Source organism: Atractosteus spatula, chromosome 3 (genome assembly GCF_055471065.1).
Source record: "Atractosteus spatula isolate fAtrSpa1 chromosome 3, fAtrSpa1.hap1, whole genome shotgun sequence".
Taxonomy (NCBI): domain Eukaryota; kingdom Metazoa; phylum Chordata; class Actinopteri; order Semionotiformes; family Lepisosteidae; genus Atractosteus; species Atractosteus spatula.
The window spans coordinates 62,141,969-62,164,506 of NC_142708.1; the positions used below are offsets into that span (position 1 = coordinate 62,141,969).

The following is a 22,538-nucleotide window of genomic DNA, read 5'->3' on the forward strand; positions in this document are numbered from 1 at the left end:
GAGACAGAAATAAGATGACAGCACAGAAAACACAAAAATGTGACTGTCTGAAATGTTAGAAAAGCATAATTTAAGGAGAGAATGTGCAATATGGTTAGGTAGTCAAGAGATGCAAAACTTTCTCTTTATGGCTAAAGCATTAGTTTAATGCCTTGGTAATGAGATAATTCTATCATGATTTTTTGACACGTGGGAGAGGTTTCTTTCTGAAGTGCCTGTTGATTCTAAAAACTGTTAGCCCGCACTGTTTTCAAACTACCATTTTTCTCCAGCCATCAAATCAGAGAAACACAACACCAATGTGCTTGCTTACCAAAGACAGCTATTAGCTTGCTGTAATTGGTTCTGGATCAAAAACAAAAACTATGTCTTCACTTAGCACACAGCTGGAAGCGCGACAAACACAAAATATGAAATCCAGTATTTTAAGATGGAGCACTCAAATTACTACCTCTGGGTATTTGACAGATTAAAAAAAATTCAAGTGTGTTATAAAAAACTGTAGGCTGACAGTAGACACTTCATCCTAGCTACCTGAAACCTGAAATTCTCAAGAAATTCACACAAGCAGCGTCTGTCACTTGAGCTAGTGACAAAATGTTGGTCAACCAAATATGTCTTTAATGGTGTGAAATAACATCCTGTCTCTCAGAAATTGCAGAGGACAATAAATGTTATCAGCAAATAACAGAAACTCAAAGCCTTGTAATCTCTTCAAAACTGCAAGAATTATGTGTTGTATTACATAATTACGTGAAGTCAAAAAAGCAAGTGTCTGAAAAAATGTTTCTATTATTCTAGCCTAAAAGAGGCCTTCTTCAATATTAAAAAGGAAGACTGTGGAATTGCATAAAAGAAGCAAAAAAACAAATCCATTCTCATAAATGTTCAGTGTTAAGTAAACAAACATGCCAACTAGCACGAAAAACGGCATTTCACGTGCACGTCAGGAACCATGAAAACAGCAGTGGAAAATAAGGAACGGAAGAACCATGAGTCTGGCCTCATTATGACACAGAGGCAGACCAACCTGGAAGGGCTGTGAGAGATAGTGGTTTGCTGGTAGTTGGAAGGTGCTGGGCTGCCATGCATGGAATTCTGTGCCATCTTGTACTGAGGCATCATGGGCTGCTGCATCATACCTGAAAGGAAGAGCAAACGGTGACTATTTTCGTTTCCCAGCAGGATTTATTCTCCCACAAAGGATTTTTAATGCACTAAACAACTGTTCTCAAGACTGATGAGGCCAGTTATGCCCTCTGCACAATCACGACACAAGAATAATACTGTTATAGCCTGCATGCATCACCCTATTAATTTTGTAATACAATAAAGCAACTCTGAGCTGTTTGACCCCAGTTAGCCCAGAATTCACAGACGAGCTGCAGCAGAGACAAACATTATGATAGACTGCACCTATGAATGAATTTTGCCTCTGGTAATTCTACCACCAATATAAATCTTGGCATCTTTCCAAGGGCATGTGGCTGCGATATAGCTAGCCTACTGATCCAGAAAAAATGAAGGTTTACTTTGAAAAGATGAAACTACTTCCTAGGGCTTTCAGACATTAAAATTAATATGCCTGTATACTCTTCTTTTACTTCACACTGCAAGACCTTGCTGAGATGGAGTTTGCCCTGCTTTCAGTAAGTGTAACTAAGACATAATCATTCAGTCATTTTATTCAGGTGGACAGAATTGACCAAAAGCTGCATTGAACCAATTCATTAGACTTAAGTTTCTGATTGCTATTATATAAGTATTTTCAACACTACCACCACCACAGAAGTGTTAAGAAATTGACATTTTACAGATTTAATTTAGAGCATTTGTTCTTCAAAATTTACTGAATCTATTATTTTTTTTTATTCAAACTAATTACAAGAATGGGAAAATAATGCAAAAAGGAAAAATTGCATGTACTGTCTGTACAACTGTGGCCTCTTAAATGAAATTTTAAGCTATTTTCTGTCATCACTATGTTATCAATACTTTCAATTCTGCAATTCACACTAGTGGGATACAACATGGTATGGTTGCATATTTCTGACATACTCGGAATAACTAAATATTAAATGAAAATCATACATCCTTAAAATACCATGAACACGTTTGGAATCATTTAATCCAATTTGGTGTTGGCATTAGCAAAAGACTATTAAAAAACTCACTTTCTAAGCCTCTGGCATGACAAAACCACATTGAGACAAAACCCAAAAGCCCTGAGCACCACAATAAGAACACCAGACCAAAACAGACAGCTCAGTTAGAAATGTTTTGAAACATTAAAACTGATCAGGAATGCAGCAAGTCAAGCTCTCCACTAACTCATTCAATACGATCCAGTTTCACACACGAGTTGTGCCAGAAAGACTGTCGCAATCAGTTTTCTTCAAGGAGCAAAAAACTCAGTTTCAGCACAGTATTTATGGGACTACAGAATTCATCTCTCTATACAAAACATTCTAGAGCCTCAGAAAACTGTGACAAATCTTTCTTCAAAGTAAAGCACAAGTTAAATTGTGATACTGTTCCTGTTTAAAGAGTTGAACATTTCGTTTGTCCGCTACTGCGGAACCCTGCACATATTTACAAGATCCCAATAAGAATTACTTAACTATACACTAAGAATTCAAAGGGCAGACATTTTCCTAAAACCTGTGCAGTATATAAGCAAACCTGCAAATATGAAAAGATCACCAAATGAAAGTACAAATACAGTTCAGATTTCAATGAATATAATGAGGAGCTCTCTCTCCACAGACAAACAGCAGGACTGAGAAGTAAAATAAAAACATTTTAACTTCAAGAGACAGAAAGTCTTTAACTGTAGATGATCTTTAACTGTAGATCCAAACAATGGATGCAATATTAATATATTTTCCACGAATCATCACAAAATTAAAAGTCAATTTAATTGTTTTTTTCTGATTCAACAGCAGAAAATCAAGATATTCAATTTTGCGGATTCCAATAACAATGATTTGTGGTTCTGTTTTTTTAAATAGGCTACTATTTAAAGAGTTCAGAGGTCTGTAGGAGGTCGATAGAGTAAAATTCAGTAATTTCAGAAAAAAATTTGTTCCTTACTTTTTTGTATGTAGCTAAATTTAATTCTCACCATTTACCTTAGGAAGTAGAGAAATTTTAGTGGCGCAAGTCTTGCGCGCAGATCTTTTGTAAACACTATAGACTATATTTTAACATTGCTTTGTTTTCTTTTATACAATATAAGACATCAGGTGCACAGTGTTGCTTTATGTTCGGACTTTATACAAATGAACATATTTCAAAGAAGCATTTAACTGGGTCAGAAACTCAGAATACTTTCAACAAAGGTAGGTCATGCATCACCACCACCTTTCTAACCTTCTTGGTGGACCTTTAAAAATATTTACAAAAGTAAAAGACATCTCCTGCACATGCATAAAAAAGTGAATTCTATTTTGTAAAGCACTGCCCATGTTTATAGCACCTCGCCCTAATAATGAAAAATAATCTATTCCACTATTAAAAAGTACCTTAAGGTCTCAGTAGGTTTTGGGCACGTCCATACAACATCCATCTGATGGCAATTTACCACAATGAACTGTGACACTGAAGGCATAACTGTTCTGCCCATTTTGTCACTTCAGGGCCCTCAACGCTTTCGTTTATAGTTAATATTACGCAATTTGAAAGATTAATTTAAAAAGTAAATTTGGTGAAATGGGGATTCAAGCAGTATGAAAAGCAAAAGATCCTGTGATCGCTCCGGAAGATCACCGTACTGGAATTATGAAGGTTTGAAAATGACGTCAGTTACATTCATGTCAGGCCATATTAGTTTCATTTCAATGAATTAAGTAGCTTTGCAAAATTAGTATTTCTCTTTTATTTTAGTTTCTGATAATGCATTGATGTGATCTTTAACATGAAAGGACAAAAACAGCACAAAGCACAAAAAAAAGCTTTTAACTGTTGCTGCCCAGAAGATAGAGCATATCACTAATAATCAATCCTACATTTGAGCCATTCTTTGAATTAATGCCTTCAACATGCATGTTTTTCACTTGAAAATTTTCAATTTAGTGATCACTGGGCTACAAACAAAAATTGCACATTTCTAATCATAGTTAGAAGGGCAGGCACGCCAACTGTTTTTAAAGATGGCCATTATCCTGAGTCTCTCCTGCTGTTAATCTTCAGTAATACATTTTCTTAATTTTTTACAACACACTCCTCAATGCATATTGTACTGATTCTAATGGAAGGGGTTTAATGTAAGTGGCTGCCTCCCTTCAGCCATACAGACTTCCTGGTAGTTTCGTTTTAGTCTTTTGGCTTAGGCTGAGACAACCACAGCCTGTCTATGGGGAGAGAGAAGAGAGAGCAAGGAAGAGCACTGGATGCTGGAAACAGGGTCCACTTTCCCATTATTTATACTTAAATCAGTGAGGTTGAGGAGTTTATCCACTTTTTTGTACTCACCATAACAAACAATTTAATGTAGCTAAGCATTCATGACAAACTCTGAATGCTTCTGATTTACTCTCAAAACTAAACTGATTTTCCGCAGCTAACAGACTACAAATTTAACTCTGAATTTCTAAAATATTCAATGACCATAGGAGATGATTTTGAGAGGGGTGTCTCAAACCAGTCTAGATAAATAATTCCTATAACAAAGGCCACAAATTGCCTTAAGCATGAGGTAAGATGAAATCAATGTCAATTGCATGAGAAATGCAAGCAGAAATGAAGGCAAATTTCATCAATGTGTTTTCTGATTACACCTTTACATGAATAAAAATGGTGATACACTTATGTAGATTACAACTGAGTCAATTCCAATTGATTACAATTACAGATGACAATTGAGACACAGATTATTTCTGTTGACTGTCAAGTTTTGTGCTGTAAAAATAATTGCACGATCATATTACTGGAAAGCATGAAAATGTTATTCTCTGGAACTGTGACCGGCTCTCCCCAAACAAAGATCTCCAAGGTTAAGTCTACAAGATATGTTATTAACCTTATATGCAAAATCTAAAATGAAAGCTTTTAAGAAGCCAAGGTCAAAATATTTATCTTCACAACTTTGAAAGATATGATTCAAAAACCCCACACTCTTGAGAATTGACCTTAAAGTTTGGTTCTGGGAAGGATGTGCACATTCTTTAGTGTTCAGACAAAGCCTCTCATATACATGATAAAAACGAATTAAAAGATAAAGGGTCTGAGGACTGTGCAAAAGTTTTTTTCTAATATTTTTTTTATATCTTTCATACTTTATTCCTGTGCAAATGTTCATTTGTTTAAAGCTGGGCGTGAAAACCTCCAAACTGGAAAGAAAGTTTATAATGGCATTACTCCTTTTTTTGTAGCTTTTATTATTTTCTTTTGTGGTTTGTCACTGCATTGTAACTATCATTTACAAAGGTTTAGCTAATCTCTGCAGCTACTGTAAACAGCGAGTTCCAAAGTCTGTAACAATACTGGTGTTACTGGAAGCATTGGCCAAAATAGAAGATATATTCCATTATTGCGTCAACAGAATCAAAGCTGAATATGCTCTACAAGCACTGAAAGGTTAAACCAAGGTGATGTTTATCTCAAACAGGACAATACTTCAAAAAAAAGGAAAGCAATGAAAATGCCAAAAAAACAACTTTAAGACACGCTATTCTTATTAATGCTTCTTGCTTATCTTTAGCATCATTCAGAACACTGATGAAGAAGCACTTCTATTTTTGATACAACTATGCCTTCAGGCAGTAAGATTTAAAAAGGAACAGTTGAGTAATACTTCTACTACTGCCACTTAAACTTCAGACAAAAGTTTCTGACACAGCCAAATGTTTTTTTTAGCTTCATGAAGGAAACACTCTGAAGCTAAATATATTTTTGTGCACCGCTGAAGTGTTTTAGCAGCAATGTTTCCACATGTCCTCCTTACCGCCCTGAACCCCATATCGATTCTGCATACTTTTCTCCCTGAAAACATTGGGGTTCCTGGTCAGGACGGTCTGCAGCAGCACTGGAATATCCCCCTCTGGATCATCGCTGCCAAGGTTGTCCTTCAGTTCTCTGCAAGGATTAAACTTTGTTAGCATTGTTGTTCACATATACGTATAGTTCTTGAGTCAAGCCAACAGCCTTTAGAAATTCCATTACATTTTTGTATTGACCTTACAAGATTGTGACGTTTTCACTGCCCAGAAACAAGATTGAAATTTCAAGTACCTCACAGCATTTTCCGAGAAAGCCACTTACATCAAGATTTCAATGTTAAATTATTTCAGAACACTTGGCGTTTTTGTAGTGATCCAAGTGATTTCTGTGCATCAGGTCCTAATAATGGAAAATAATCCCGATCCTGTAAATTACTGTTAAGAGTGATATGACACCTTAAAAATTTAGCATTGGGGAAATAAAAAGTACAGAAATTACTAAAATATATCAAGATATATTAGCTAAATATAGTCACCAAAAACTTAAAGTCAAGTGATTAGACATAATTCTCTTCACGACAATCTCACTGATACATCTATTCATATGGTTAATTCTTAAAGAAAAGCCACAAAGATGAATACAAGTTCTGACGGCATTACACAGCAACCGTTTTACTGCTTCGTATAATACCTGACCTCAAAGGCTCACAATGTGTGGCTGGCAGGGAAAACTTCTTCACAGCTGAAGTGTCACCACTGCCCCTAAAGAGGTTAATCCCAATGCTATTGTTCATTACAGCAAATTCAGTGCACAAAACGAAGAGTATAAATCAGAAAAATGGACTGCATGTTTAAGGCCAGCAGGTTTTTTTGTTATGTACGGGTGTCTTCACAATAGCAGCCGGTGATATCTGAATGCCTTGCGAAAAGCAGCACAGGTCTAGTAAGGACAAAGAGGTAAAGTCTTGCTTGCGTACATGTGATCTGTGGAAACCTGGTTGAGGCTGTGCGCAAGCTGTGACACCAGGTTCTCGTCCCGACAAGCCAGAAGGCAGTTGACTTCTTCTGCAATCCTCCCATTGTACAGCAGGCTTTTAGTGGTGGTGGCAGGGAGAGGGGATGGGAGAGGAAGCTGGTTTAATACTGAATAAGAAAAAAGAAGAAAGATTGGTATTAGTAAAAAAAAAAAACATTGGTAGGTTTCAATAAGCAGTAACATTAACAGAACTTTAAGTCAATAGAGAAGATGACACTAAATGCCTTTAATCAGGTTTATATTTCTAAATGCAATAAATTGTTCAACCATAAAATCAGTGACTAAAATCATAAAAGCTACAAGCTTCTTCTCAAGTCTGAATAGCTGCTTTACAAAAACCTAGACAAGGTTCAGTCAGCCACTCACATTCCTACTATTCAGGTAATAAACTGTTTACAAAGTATAAAATTAAACCAACATTCTGCATTCTAATGTGACAGTCAAGTGAACTTGTGGCTCTTACTCGTCTATAAACTACACATCAGTAAGAGTTTTTGTATACAATACAGAGTTTTTGTATTCAAGCCAGGAGAAAGTTTAAAAAAAGCATCGACTTCAATACAGTTTGATATATTCATTCATGTTGGTGAAGTTTACTTCCCTATTACGTTTCTTAACAGGAGCAATACCTGTACAACTCACTTATGTAGATGTGTGGTACTAAGGCTCCTCTGTACTTTCTACTTGAAGATCATTCATACAGCAAAGATTTCTTTAAAAAAGGATCATATCAAATATGAACCTATTCTGATAACTGTTTAAGTAGACATGCGTCATCGGTCCACATCGATCTCAAGGGCAGAGACTGTGAAAATACTAACACTGATCCTTTAGATTCCTACTTCGCACAGAGTGCTTGTCCTGAGGTACAGTTCTGGACTCATAGGTCAGTTCATTGCATTGATATCCATATCATCCTGAATTCAAACTGGAACTTCTTGTTTAGTAACACAGGGTCACAAAAAGACTGTTTGACTGTCACTGTTATCCAAAGCAACTGCTTGCATTCATTTATACAACTGGGCATTTTACTGAAGTACCCTGCTTAATGGGTACAGCACCTCTGTTGCTACCCTATACCAAATCTTTTAATATAGAGAGTATGAGTGTGTATCTCACTGAGTACAAATGCTTTGACCAATAAATGTAGTTATTGAAACCACTATCATAACCATCATTCCGATGCACTAGAACTTCATGCACAATGACCCAAAAAAAATTAAAATGAACAATCAGCAACGCCTTAGACGTTTTGTTTTTAGTTTAACATTGAGGAAAGGTGTGTAGGCATTTAAGGTCTTGAATAATAGTATACAACAAAAACTACTACATTTACTAACTACAGATTTGAACAATAAATAACTCCACTGACCTGCACTATATGCAAATGATAAATTACTTTAATCTTCCTTTGTCATCTACTTTACTTAAGTGGTGAAAGAGAAGGTAAATAGCTTATAAAATAAGCTATTTAATTACTTATTACCTTGTCAAACCTCATTAACAGACAATATTAATTAATTAAGTGAAGTTCAACATGGGATTGTGAAAATCGTGGTTATATAAAGCTACTCCTGCAAATTTTACTACATTACAAATATCAAAGTAACAGTATTCTAATATGAAAGAAATTGCACCAATTGCTGGAACAACCAACATTCAACCTCTCGTTCTGAGCATCTTTCTATCCCCACATTTACGTCTTGCAGTGCAGAAACTAGTATAAACTACAACACCGGAGTGCTGGGAGTCTCACGATGTGATGTAAATATTAGCCCAAAGACTGATAAGAGTGAGCAAATCCCAGGACTCTACCGTTCTGAATGTATAATGTACACAGTCTAGTAACTGTGTGCCACAAAGAATACGCTCATTCTAATGTGAATAACGGAATGTGTGCTAAAAAGGTTTCTAAGAGACCATTTGTCTGACCACATGCAAAAATGACAGATGGAAGAACTATTAATTATGTTTGTTCCACTAGTCTGTTTTACATTATCCTTATTGTTACAACATTGCAGTTGTGAATACTGTGTTCAACGGAGTGCAGGGAAGGTTTACCATAATGTATTACTACTTATTTTTTACTGCTACACCCTTTATTAAAACAAGAGAAAACATGCATGATATTATTTCATTCATACAATAATGTTCTGTTAAGCATCAAATACCAGATATATTTACTAAAGCTTAAGCCTTCAGTGCTGCACCGGATAAGGTAGAAACAACTGTAGTAGCTGAAATAGGGTGTGCCATACTATCTTGACTCATCAATCAGTTCCTTATAAATCATATATGTTACTACATGGTACTGAAAAATGTGGCTGAGAAATAGAACTGCTCTTTATTATTTCTATTGCTGTACAGAAATGAAACAAAACAGACTTTGGTAATAAGCTGTAACCAGAATAAAGTGTCTGACCAAAAACATGTGTATGTATATTCCTATGACAGAACAATAAATGGAATGTACATATACAGCATTGTCAAGTCACCTGTTAATGTGGGTTCAGTTTTAAAATTAACATTCTGTCTGCAGTAACAAATCTAAACTCATTAACTTAACTATTTTAACATACACATGTACATTTTCTAGTTTGACATTAAATTTTCTTTTAAAAATTCTCTTAAATATCCCAATATAAAAATGATCAATATAAAAAATATTTTTTGATAGAAGGCATCCTTACAAGAACAAAGTACTTCACAATTAAGGAATCTATAAAAAGATTTATTGTTCAATGTTTTTTACCTTTAGTTGTACTTACCTGTATGAATTCTACACTATAAATACTGGTGTCCATGTTTCTTTATGAATACAAAAACACAAATACTTTGCATTTTTGACTAATTTAAGATAAACACCTAATTTGTCAAAAATGAAAGAATATAATTTCAATACTCCCTCAACTTGATAAATACAAGAATAAACATTTTTTCAATGTGACACTACATTTTCTTTCCAAACAGTATATATTTCTAAAACTTTGCACAAATAAAGATTTAGGGCTAACAGCCAAACCTGAAACTAAACAACACTACATATTCCAAAATTTAAACACAAGTACTGTTGTCTACTATGGATATATCATACCTTTATCTTTCAACTGAACTTCAAGCACATGTTTAAGGCACTCACAAAATTCTAATTGTGGTGTGTTATTCTCTACAAAATGGAATGTAATACCTATGGGTTAAACAAGCCTAAAAATACTTAAGTAAAATCTAAAATACACTAAGTGAATAACAAATTGATCACCCTTCTGATGCTAGCGCTTATGTCAACCATAGCAGGGGACAGCAAAGCTGATAGTAAAGGTACAGTGAACTGTGGTCAAATGATGTTTCATAGCTGAAGACAAAACATGCAGCATTCTTTTCTTTGGAGATGTTTTTGCATGGTTCCTTTATTGCGGTATCCAGTTTCAGGTAATAGGCTTCTGTGTATTCTGTATGGTCTTTCCAAACAAAATCCTTTCTTCTCCAAATGTGATCCCATTAAAAAATAAAAAAGTTGATCAATTCATCCTCAGAGTTTAATCCACAAACTGCCCCATGTGAAAACTGTTGTAATCCAATGTTTTGCTTTTTCTTCCAGTTCCAGCGCTGCCCATCACAGTCAATACAAATCCAGTGGGATGCTTCCAAAATATCTCCAGCTTTCACCAAGATAGCCAAGTGAAAAAAACACTCCTTGTATCCTGTAAATCCAAGTATTTTATCCAGTATTTCGTCCTTGGCAAAGACCCTTAAGAGTAATCTCTCGTGCCCCTGTGTGTGTGTATGTGAGTGGGTGCAGTGTATAAATGACTGGCTGTGTTTACATATATACAGTGCTAACCTACTGAAATGACCCATTCCAAACTGTGTGCTGGTGAGCATAGCAGGCATTCTCTTACAGCAGGTATACTTACAGTCTGTGAGGCTAGCAATCCCAGCAAGAGTGGTGATGGGAACATGAGGCATATCCCCATTCATCCTGAAGTTGTGGGGTGATCGTGTCAATGCACAGATTGCTCAGTTTCGGTGTCGTCTAACCTTACTTCACATCTCCCAAACGCTGAAAATGAACAGAAACAAAAGCCGATTAGCATACCCATCTCAAGATCCCATGTGAAAGGAGGTGTTAATTCAAAATAAACCTATTAAACCATAACAATTTTTTAACCGTGCAATGCTTAACGCAGCTGACAAACCCACAGAACAGCAGACCTGAAATGACTTTTGAAGCCTTTCCAGATCTGAAAAGCTATCTGTTCGGAAACTGCGTGTTGTGGTTCTAACGTGGGACAACATCAAAACAGCCCCTGTACCTTTTCCCTATTCTGTTACGTGCTGTTCTCAAATTTCAAGGACAAAAATTTGCACATTTTTAAACACTTATTGCCTGAAATGTTGTATAAAGCACAGAACTGTACAGGAAGTACAGAAATTGTTTTGCAAAACTACAGAAGACAGGTGGCTAAGCAAAGTATCAGAAAAACAGCCCCTTCCACAGGTGTGAACTCATTTCTGTACCACAGTGACCTCCCTTGAGGCCCAAATGACATCTGCACTGTACAGGCAAGCATGTCACATTTCACTTCACATTCACAAAACATCAATCATCACTGAACAATCAAGACACAGAAGGCACGTCACTGAAGCAAGAGTATTACATGTGCAAGGACAGGTACAGAAAGGATGATCAGTCAATGTCCTTATAGTTAGAATAACAGTAAATGTAATGCAGGAAAAGACCTCAGTTTCCACTTTAATGAGCAGCAGTCTCTAGAATGATTTCTGAGTCATAGTATTTCAAGCTTATTTTAAAAGCTGTGAAGTTAAAAGATTTCTCCCATTCATCAAAAAAAAAACACTGTGAAAGAGCCTACAGCTCATAAACCATGTGATGAAGATAAACAATTGTAAAGGGGGAATCTTATATGTTCCCTCAATAGTCTAAATTAAAACACCACGTGTATGTTTTTTTTCAAATGTGAGTGTAATTAAATTACATTGAAACATTGGTTTTGTGAGCTAATTAGAGGAAGGCGGTTATTACAGAATGTCCATTAAATCACAAACTAAATTTTTTCAGCCCGTAAACACTATTACTTAAGAAAATAGTATATATACTATGTTTGCCTTTAACTTCAACTGTTGCCATCAATACGGCCAACGGAGAGTGTTCCTGCACCTTGTTCACAAATATACAAGCTTTTTATTTCATGTCATAAACATTCTGTACAAAATGCGTGAAAGCATATGAAACCCAATCACCTACTGTAAGCAACTGATCTTCCCCTATAGGGCACCACTGATATTCCTCAATTTTAGTGTATTTTTGCATTGATTCATTATTTGTACATTTCCTGTTATTGATAGGAACTCCGGTATTTTATTTTACAAAAACATTGCCCTTTAGCAGATTTTATCTATCAAAACCCAAGTTAATCTGAGGGTTTATTGAATTAAGAAATTATTCAGTCAAATATGAAATAAAAAGGTGTGGGAGCAAAGGCATTGTAATCCAGTGATATTCAAGTTAGCCAAATTGAGTTTGAAAACCCATGTACGACTGTTCTGAACAGTTCTCATAAAGAAAAGCCAGTTTAGTACATCCAGACAGTAAAACAATCTAAAGTAAAAAATGACAGTAAGTGGCTGATCTACAGGCACCAGAATATACTGTAATTAAAGGTAAATGCAATAGTATAATGTACATGTTATGGGTAACAATTTTATTTTATTGCAGAAAATCCCCAAAAAGTCTCATTGATATCACAAACCATGGAGAGTTAATACTTCCTCTTTCTGTTTGTAGAAGGATTAACAGCTGGAGCTTTTTAAATACCTCCTCTTTAAACAGTGATTCATCAAAAAAATTAATGGCATTCTCTTTATAAGCCACAGGGGATATATTTATTAGCAGATGTGATCTGGTACTGCTGGAATTCCTGCCTGAAAAGCACATCCAAAACAAATTTACTTTAGTAACAGCTATTTCATGACTAAATGCTAGCTCATATTTTTAAATACACCGATGATTTAAAAAAGGTGTCAAATCAATATGATGCATTTTGCCAAACAAAGCTTCCAAAGCTTTTTAAATGTAGTGAAGAAAAGGAAGTCCATTATTTCAGTTCTAATTTAAAAAGACCATAAACCAGCTGTTACTGTTGACTTTAGTTACAAGCTGCCAAACTCGATCACTAAGCCAACTCAACATACCAATATATTGGACTCCAGGCTTCGTCTTCGTTACAATGGCAGATAATTTATCTGTACTCAAAAGTAAAGCAGCAGTAAAATGACACTGTATTATTACACCTGTGGAGTAAAAATGATCCCCAATGTCCATGTTGCATGTGAAAGCAGCATGCACAGGCATTACCTGAAGCAGAGACCCAGCGGTATGCCTTGAGACTGTCCCAGGTGGTGCACCAGCACAACCGTATTCTCTTTACGCACTGTTAAGAAACCCTGATTGTTAAAGCTTTTGTAAAAATATCACATTGCTTGGAGTGCTACATTTGTTGTTCTGGCCTATATGGAAAAGTTGCAATGCACCCTCCTTGTACACTCCTCCTTGATTTCTGAGCCTGAAGGCACACACAAGCACGAGTAAGAAAACCCAGTAAGAGAAGAAGCACATTTCATTTGCAGCTACAGCCAGCGGCTTCTATCTGACCACTGGTTTTTCCTATAAAAAGGTGCACTGGTGGGGAAGATTACAAAGATAATATAGCATCTAAATCAATTCAAGATGACAAAATAGAAGCTGCTAACGGAGGTAAGATGTTTTGACAGTTACAAAATAACTGAATGGGGAGGATTTGGTTTCAGCTTTCAGCTTTTATTGTCAGGAACAGACATTATCAGAAGATAGCTTGTAAGGTCGCTTGGAATGAAGAATTCCACTGATTAATGCAATAAAACGAAAGAGAAAAATACGTTATTCACAAATTCCGTGAATCTAAAGAAAGAAATATTCCACTGGACAGATTTTCTTTTTGTAAAGACTGTATATGACTAACCAAGTCAGCATGTGATGTACAGAATGGCTGCAATAAGACAGAGATTGAACACTTGTGTAAATCTATAGAGAATACAAAAACAAAACTCAGCTTCAGCAGGTGCACAATCTAAAGTAATCCTGCTTCAGTAACAACTATACATGAAGTGCAATTATGTACAATGTGTCCCAATGAGGATTAATGCATCAGAACTTTGGTTCTGCATTGACCCAACACTGCCCTCGCATTGCTAAGTACAATATGCTCTTACAGGAAGGAAGATCACTGACAAGCAAGCACTCGTTCCTTCCCCAATTCTCCCATAAACCTGAAGATGATGCACAGCATGGAATTCACCTCTGCATGCTCCTTAGATAAAATAACCATCTTTGCATTTGATTTTGTGCTCTTAACAACAGAGTCTTAGGGAGAGAAAGTCACCTAGCACAACCCCTTTTCTTCATTTTCCAGGAACACATGAAAGTGTCTTTAAGAACAAGGAAGCAAAGCTGGTCAGTATTTCACACCGCACACTCTAATCAAGCTTTCTGGGACCAGTACCATTTCGGAAGTTTTCACATCAAAGAAAAGACTTCATGTTTGAAGAAAGTGAGAAGGAAACAGAAGGGAGCTAGTTATTTTTGGAAAAAAATGTCTAGTTCACATCTGCATTTTAAACCAGATATAAAAGGCTTTCTGTCATTGATTTTTTCTCATTAATAGACAGTTACACTGCCTGTATGTCTCCTATGCCTCCCAAGTAGTACTTTACAGGTGACCACAGGCAGCTTATTACGCTGTAGTACTAAATGTATAATGTGGAAACCTGTTCTATTAAGCAATAAAGTACAAACAAGCACTAAGTATTGTAAAACATTTGTGCCTATTTAGTAGCATTTTATTGATTCTGGACATATGTCTGCCCTAATTATTATAGAGCTATGTTGAACGCTGGCACCCTTGATAAAACAGGCGAGTATGCTGCACACTACCTCTTAGAGCAAGGAACACAATGACACTTTTCTGGGAACAGCAGCCTGAAACTGAATTTCAGGAGACCTGGACAGATGCCTTCATGCTCCTTTTCTGGGGCATCAATCAAATCAACTAATTTTCCATGGTGTCACAAGCAGATATTTCATTCAGGCAGTAAAACTCCGGGAATAAGCCATATGAAAAAGTGCTGCAGATTACTGATTTCAGAGTTCTGTGTTGCTCGCTTAGTCCTCACTTGTGTTTTGCAGGACTGCTCATCATTTTAGTCATCTAGAAAACAAATAGTTCACTTAAGTAAAACCTTTTATAAATAATACTTATAAGTTACAATACTAACTCTGGAAATAACGTACTATAATTATGTAAGCGGCTGTAATGCAAATATTCCCAAGTCTTTGAAAGCCCACAGTATACTACTGATCATACTGGCTACGGAACAAATTGTGTACTACTACAATAGTATTAACACTAAACATCACCAAAAATTTGATCAGAAAAATTGAGCATCTTATTCTGCATATGTGCATTGAATTTTTGTCATTTTATTTTTAATGACCCAATCACAAAAGCCACAAATACAATGATTAGCTTAAATGTGAATTTGCTCCCCGACTGCTGTTTTATAACCCTTGACACTGTCAAAGATAACAAAACTCACTCCTTGGCACTATACCAAGCTAAACACAGTTAACAGCAGAGCCAGCACATTTAAAAAATGAAATAAAGGATTATGCACCCATTCAAAAAGGCTTTTTCTGACAATGGTTGGAATCATGCACTATTTTTCATATGCACTCTCCTTAACGCTAACCCAAGCTCTGGTTATATAATGGATTAACACTGGACCCCACTGCCCCCTACACGAGGGGGAAATATACATACAGATATTTGAAATATTATGGAAAAGCAGAGTAAATGACATACAGCAGAAACCAGAATGGATCACATGTGCAAGACTTCACTGAATCTGTAGTAAAAGTCCCCAGAATGACCAATAGAAGTTTAGGTTGAAAAAAATAGCTTGCATGCCAGTGTCATGTTAAAAATCCCAAATGGACTGTGCACAGTGAAATGTAACGTTTGTTAGCATTCCAACATGCCTCACACTCCCATGCGCTATCAAAATGGAGGGAGCAGATTAATTTTCAATCTGCCAGTGGGAAACGACAAAAGTAGATTCAAAATCTACAAAGGTGCTTGGATTGGAAAAAAAGAAATGGATAGTACTGCCTCTTCCTGTACCTGACCTGTCTGTACATTCTGATGCTGGACACCACTTCTGTACTTCAGTAAAAACAAATAAGGGAGAGTGAAGGACCAATGTCTTTCAATAATGCTTTGAATATGCCCAACTCATTCTTTTAAAGAAACCAAGTACAATCGCGTGTAGATTTGCCTTCAGTAAAGATATAAATACTTCAGGGCTGCCTGCCAGCTCTTTTTCTGCATCCACTGTGGAGAGGGAAACCTTCCTGTCCACTGATTACAGAACCTTCAGTGAAACATGAGACACCATCATTTGTCCCTCCAGGGAACATCCAGAAAATACCTAGTAACTATTAAAAAAAGCTGAAGCCTTCTCAGGGGTGGGCAAACCACATGTTTTCATATAAGGTTTTCTTTCTCAGGGATCAATGTTCTTTTTGTGTACTGAGGCAGGCTATGCTAGATCTATGCAGACTATTTTAGATCTTATTCTTCCTAAGAAAACATTAAGAACAATTTACAGCACAGTAAACAACAGCATAACCAATGGTATAACACCACACTGAAAAAAGAAACCCTAAAAACATTCATTAAAACTCTGGTGTACTCTGGTATCTTCTAAATACACACACAAGTCTTTAAAGAGAAAATATAGCACTGACAGCATTTATGAAATACACACTAAAAAGTTGTTCCTTTTATTTACACATTCTTGAACATGCCATTTCAAATAACTGCATGGACTGCATTCAGACCACAGATTGGTTGTTTAAAAAAGCATTACACAGGTGGTCAGAAAATACAATGGGAGACATAGTGTGACTGGACAGCAGAACTCTGGTTCAGTACTTTTTACATCAATATTAGCATATGTTCACTAACACCTACTGTGTGCCAAATTGGTTTGAAGCTTAAGGATTGAGAGGAAGTATCCAGTGAGGACTCCTCAATACTGTACAAAAAGTCTTTAGGTCGCTAGAAAAAACCAACATGAATCACACATATCCTCTTGCTATCGCCAGTGCATTGAGTCTTTGCAGGAGGAAGATGTTTTACACTCACTGTAAAAAGCTTTGAGATGAAATTAAGGAGTTTATTATTAAAGAAAGAAACAACATGGCCACCATGAAGAAAGCAAATTATAAAATTTACTTATCAAAGAAAGAAAAATAAAAGCACGGAAACCTCATGAACTGCAATCATTAGTGAAGGCAGGTTTTAAAAACCTGAACCCATCACAGGCTCCAAAAACCAGTGGAGTTTATCCTTGTAGCACAAGGATCTAAAACAGAGGTCAGAAAACAGATTGAGCATTGCGACAGTTAAATTTCTAATGAGCTCCTAAAACCTGACCAGAAATAAAGTAAACATTTTTATATACATACATAAACAGGACAGGCTGTCATCAGGACAGATCGTGTAGGCTGCAGGTTAGTATACAATGTTTGAAATGAGAAACATCTAAAATTACTTTCATTGAATGGGTAAAGGCCTTACTGAATTTTAAAAATCAACAAGAAAGTGTTTTTATACATACTGAAAATAAAACTTTACTCAAGTGCTACTAAGTTGATTTTACTCAACTGCTACATTAAGCAAAAAAGGGCACAAATTTATTTGTACATTAAAGTTTTCATCATTTCAAGATATTTGACTTTAAAACTCATAAAAATTATCCTAAAAGAACCTGAAAACAAGGTCCCGTTTACTACTTTATAAATTAGAAACTAAGCATCTTGACTGATGAAGCTTGTTTAATTCTGCAGACATTTGAGGAAGCCTATCAAAAATGATTATGACAGAAAAATAAAACAGGAATCCCAATAGTCTAATCTATAAAATGAAATCCATGTTATATAAATACTGTAATTCTAAACCAGTGATTTTGCGTGACAAAGAATCCTGAATTCAATTCTGTCTAAAGTACCGTGTTCAGGCTGTAAATGAAATATGGCTCATCTTCACTCTCCTGACTAAGTTATACAGTCAATCAGACGATAAAACACAAGTGCGTAACAAGTCATAAAATGCCGGCATCACAATTTGATCCACGCACCAATGTGTTATCGGATCTCTTTCCCATGTCACTTTTGACCTTCTATAGCACCAATGCACAGTCCTTAAGACAGCCTCCAGGGACGTGCCTTTGCAAAATCAGGAGTTATTGCTGTTTTGTACAAACAGAAGACTCAAATCACAGGTAAATACAGAGTAAACCTGAATTAATCCCAATGGGATGGGCTGTCCATTCCTTTTATGAAAAAAGGATAAAAATCCTGCAGATCCAGTATGTTTTGGTTTAATTCTATGAGACTCCAAAGCAACTAAAAATAAGCTCAGACATCATGGAAGGCTATGAGTGATCACAACATACTACTGAGATGGGCGTGGTAAAGAAAGCACTGCCAGAATATAAATAGAGATCTTGGCATTGGGATCTTTTTCTTAGTGCACAAGGAACAGAGGCATGCCTCCTACTGTTCTCAGGCAACTGAAAGGCTTGCTAAACAGTGCAAAACACACTGTTTCTCTCCATGCTTGCTGGCTTAGAACTAGTTTATTGGGAAGAGGATTCAAATTACTTTCCAAAGCAGAAAGCACATATGTATGAGATGGCCCTATAGCAGGTGTAAAAAAAAACTGCTATACCTGCCATTAGGCACTCATCACATTTCTTACTACTTCACAAATCCTTGCACTATGTGACCAGAAATATTATTTGCTCCAATTATGGAGTGCTACAGTTGACACTCTTGTCCTACATATACAGACTAAATACGTAATAATATCCAAATACACAACAAATCACTGAATAGTGGCATTCCATGTAAAGTCAAATACACTGAGAACTTCCCAACACAATGCTTAGCATTCAACTTCCTGATCAAGTTTCAACCTCTGAGCTTCTGTAAGAACATTTAAAATGTTGAATTTATTATAAGTGTATCTGTGCACCACCACACACTAACATTTTGAGGTATCTTTCCCTGAAAAAAAATATCTGCTGCATGGTATGCTCGATTGGTTTAAAGAAGAGCATGGGCCAGTGACCCTGGAAGAATACAAGAAGCTTCCATTCATCTCTCCTGACTGGCTGCTGTCAATGTCAGGCTCATATGCGAGCACCTGGCCACCAGTGAGCGCTGTGGCACAAAAAAATACACACACCCAGATAGATCAAGCTTGTGTAGCCCTCTCGACTACCCTGTGTTAATCTTGGCATCTCCGCTGGATCTGCCCTTGGATCAGGCCTTCCCATCCTAAATTGGCAAGTTTCTACACACTTCAAGTTATATTTACTACCTTATTCATACATTATTCATTCAATAGAATTAAAAAGGTGTTGCCTCTATCCTCATTATTAAAGCAATACTAAACACATGACAATTATCTTAGGAATGCCTACGAGCTTTGGTACAAAGGGCACCATTTTAAACGGTTAACTCCAAGACATTCAACCAAAAAACACATGTATATATGTACTCAAACCAATACAGTGAGGAGCACAACAAGAAAAGGGTGAAAAGGTCAAGTGCGGAGTAAAGCTAGAGAAAAACACTTTTAACGGACAGCCTTGAGAACATGATATTCCAAGACTACCGCTATTCTACTGCCAATACTGAACTTGAGCAAGAAATTATCAATTGATCATCGTACGTCTTTCTTGTACCTTCTAATATTTGAGTGCTTTTGCACCCTCCAGTGGTCAACCCATTCCTATTCATGCCTGCAACGGATTGAGTTTTTTAAAAAAGCATTTGCATAAAGCCAACAAGAAGCCATCGCAGTTAGAGGAATAAATCAAAGTACAGCAGGGGACGTTTCATGGGAGATCCGGTAGAATGAAACTGTGAAGTCCGTTTGAATTCATGTTCAACATATAGTTAACCTCATCAGGTATTTTCCTTTCAATAAGGAAATACTGTGCACGTTTCACTAAACTTTTAGCCAAGTATAGTTTTTGAAATGCATCACATTGGTTTTAAAAACACTCCTGTGAAAACACATAGCATTGTTCTTTGCAGTAACAACATGTTGACATGTTATAAGTGAACAGTAACTGAACTGTAGAACTGTTGAACTCCAAGAAAAACATTTAAAACACTCGGTACAAGCATCTAGGTTGACCTCACTGATGTGGACAGATTTTTCTGTAACAAAGGTTAAAATAAATCAATTTAAAACACAGCCTGCACCAAAAACTAAGTACACTAAGAATTTGAAGTACACTTCAAAATATGACAGATGAACTTTCAACAAAAAATGCAATTTTTGGTTTGACCTTGGGAGAAAAAAGGTTGAAATTTACCAGTACAGAACATGTCCACGTTATTTTAATTAACACATAAAAAGTGACTAATCACAGAATTGCATGAACATTGACCTCAGAAGTAACCAATGATGTGCAATTCCAATAAGTTTGCTTCTGGAGTTCCAGTAAAATCCCCAACATTCCTGTGGTTATATGTGGTGTAGGGCATTAAAAGGACATAAACATTCCTCTTGAGGTGTGTAAATGGTTTTAAAACAATAAGGTTGATGGTTCACAAGTATTTCAACAACAACTTGCAGAATGTGCAACTGAAACATTTAAAAATAAATCTTTCCGTTTTTTCTCAAGACTGGGTTTAGATTTACAAACTAACCTAGGGAAAACAATTCTGATTTAGATTTGAATACTCCACATAGTTGTACACACCACTGTTTATGTTAAGTACATTAAAAAATATACAGCACTAACATGAACAAAGCAAGATAAAACCACTCATTCGCATACATTTTCACTTACTTGCACTAATGCACAGTTACTCCTCAAAACTGTAAGTAAATGAAGGTGGTTAATACTGAAGTGTGTATATATATCTCTATCTTTACAACCATGTTCTTAAGAACTTACATTACATAATCAATATTTTGTTAAAATCAATAATTTGTCATGCTGGCCAATGTCCAATACATAAACAGCACAGATCATAATGCATCTTTAGAATACTAAAAAACCATTACAGTATTTTGTCGATATTAACAGACTAATTGGCGGGAGGGATGTCCAATATTGCCAGATGTCCGTTCAATCAAAATGTCAGTAAAACAGCGCCTGAATGAAATCAAAAGTCCGTTAAATAACAAATTATATATTCTGAAGCACAACGCCACCCATATTCGTGTGAAAAACGACAAATTTTGCTATATACATTACATATCTTGCATTAGAAATCTCTTTGAAATCGATTTTCATGTCATTTGCTAGCTTGTTTGCTGCAGATTTCAACTCGACCCCTCGCACACTACACCGCACATGCCATTTCAACACGGCATCTCCCAGTGAAGATTCCAGTGCCATTTTCATGGTTTCCTGGCTTATTTGGACCATCCGCATCACACATTAAAACACATTTTTAACTTCTCTTTTGCTTTGCAAATATCTGCCAAATTCTTCACACAAACACGTGCGACGGATACTCTCCATTCTCATTTTTCAACCAATTCTAACTTTTGTTTTACACTCAGGTTTGTCCTTTTCCTTTTTTTTTGTCCATGGTGTATTAATTAAAAAAATATTTATAACACAGCAAACCCAAATTTAATTAGTGATGGAACAAACTATGTACTAGATACGCGTTGCGTTCACAGAAGTCCATACATACCGACATATCAACCAGACTATGACGCGGAAGTACCGACATATGAACCGTAGAATTTTGTCCGTTAAATCGAGGATTTACTGTATTTTAAATCTGAACAAGTAATGCAGCAGGTCCAGGATATACCAAAGAACATCTGAAGCTAGGTAACAGCCCACAGCCGCTATGAACATTCTAACAGCAGAATGAAACAAAATGCAAGAAAAAAACTCTGATTCTTTTGTACCTCAGATTAAATTTATAATTTATTAAAAATAGAAAAAATAATAACATCAGCCAGTCTAAGGATCTAGAAGAAAAATGTTCATAAAAAGGACATATGCAGGAGCGCAGGAAGCTAGTCACTTGATTCTCCAGCATCAGTTCTTCCAGGTCATTTCTGAGTGCCTCACTCTGGAAATGTGTGCGATGAGCTGCCCTCTGCAGGCCCCAGGCCAGCCACTGAGTGTTTCTGCTGGATGACTGTGCCTCGGCGCTCTAAGGGCTCTTGTGTACCCCACACTTCACATGTCCTTCACCGCTCTGTGCTCTCACTCCTAGTCCACCACCACTGAACCCCACAATTTCTGTCTGTGTGCTCGAAAGAGCTCACGCCATCTTTTTTTTTCCCCCCTCACATGTAAGCTGGCTGCCTGGCCTCCCCCTCTTATAGCTCCTGTGTTTATTTTCATCTGCTGTTTTGTGCTGCTTCTACTGCATTTTGTACGCACATCTTAAT

General features: G+C 36.4%; 1 protein-coding gene across 1 annotated transcript in view; it reads right to left on the reverse strand.

Annotated features, from left to right (window-relative positions):
* Nucleotides 1–22,538, reverse strand: part of nipbla (NIPBL cohesin loading factor a) — an 86,695-nt gene that overhangs the window by 37,726 nt on the left and 26,431 nt on the right. The window contains exons 2-5 of the mRNA XM_088912253.1: nt 10,890–11,035; nt 6,917–7,082; nt 5,945–6,075; nt 1,031–1,142 (exon numbers count right to left, since the gene is read on the reverse strand). Coding sequence (XP_088768379.1) covers nt 1,031–1,142; nt 5,945–6,075; nt 6,917–7,082; nt 10,890–10,953 — 473 coding nt within the window. The 5' untranslated portion in view covers nt 10,954–11,035. The remainder of the gene's footprint in view (nt 1–1,030; nt 1,143–5,944; nt 6,076–6,916; nt 7,083–10,889; nt 11,036–22,538) is intronic.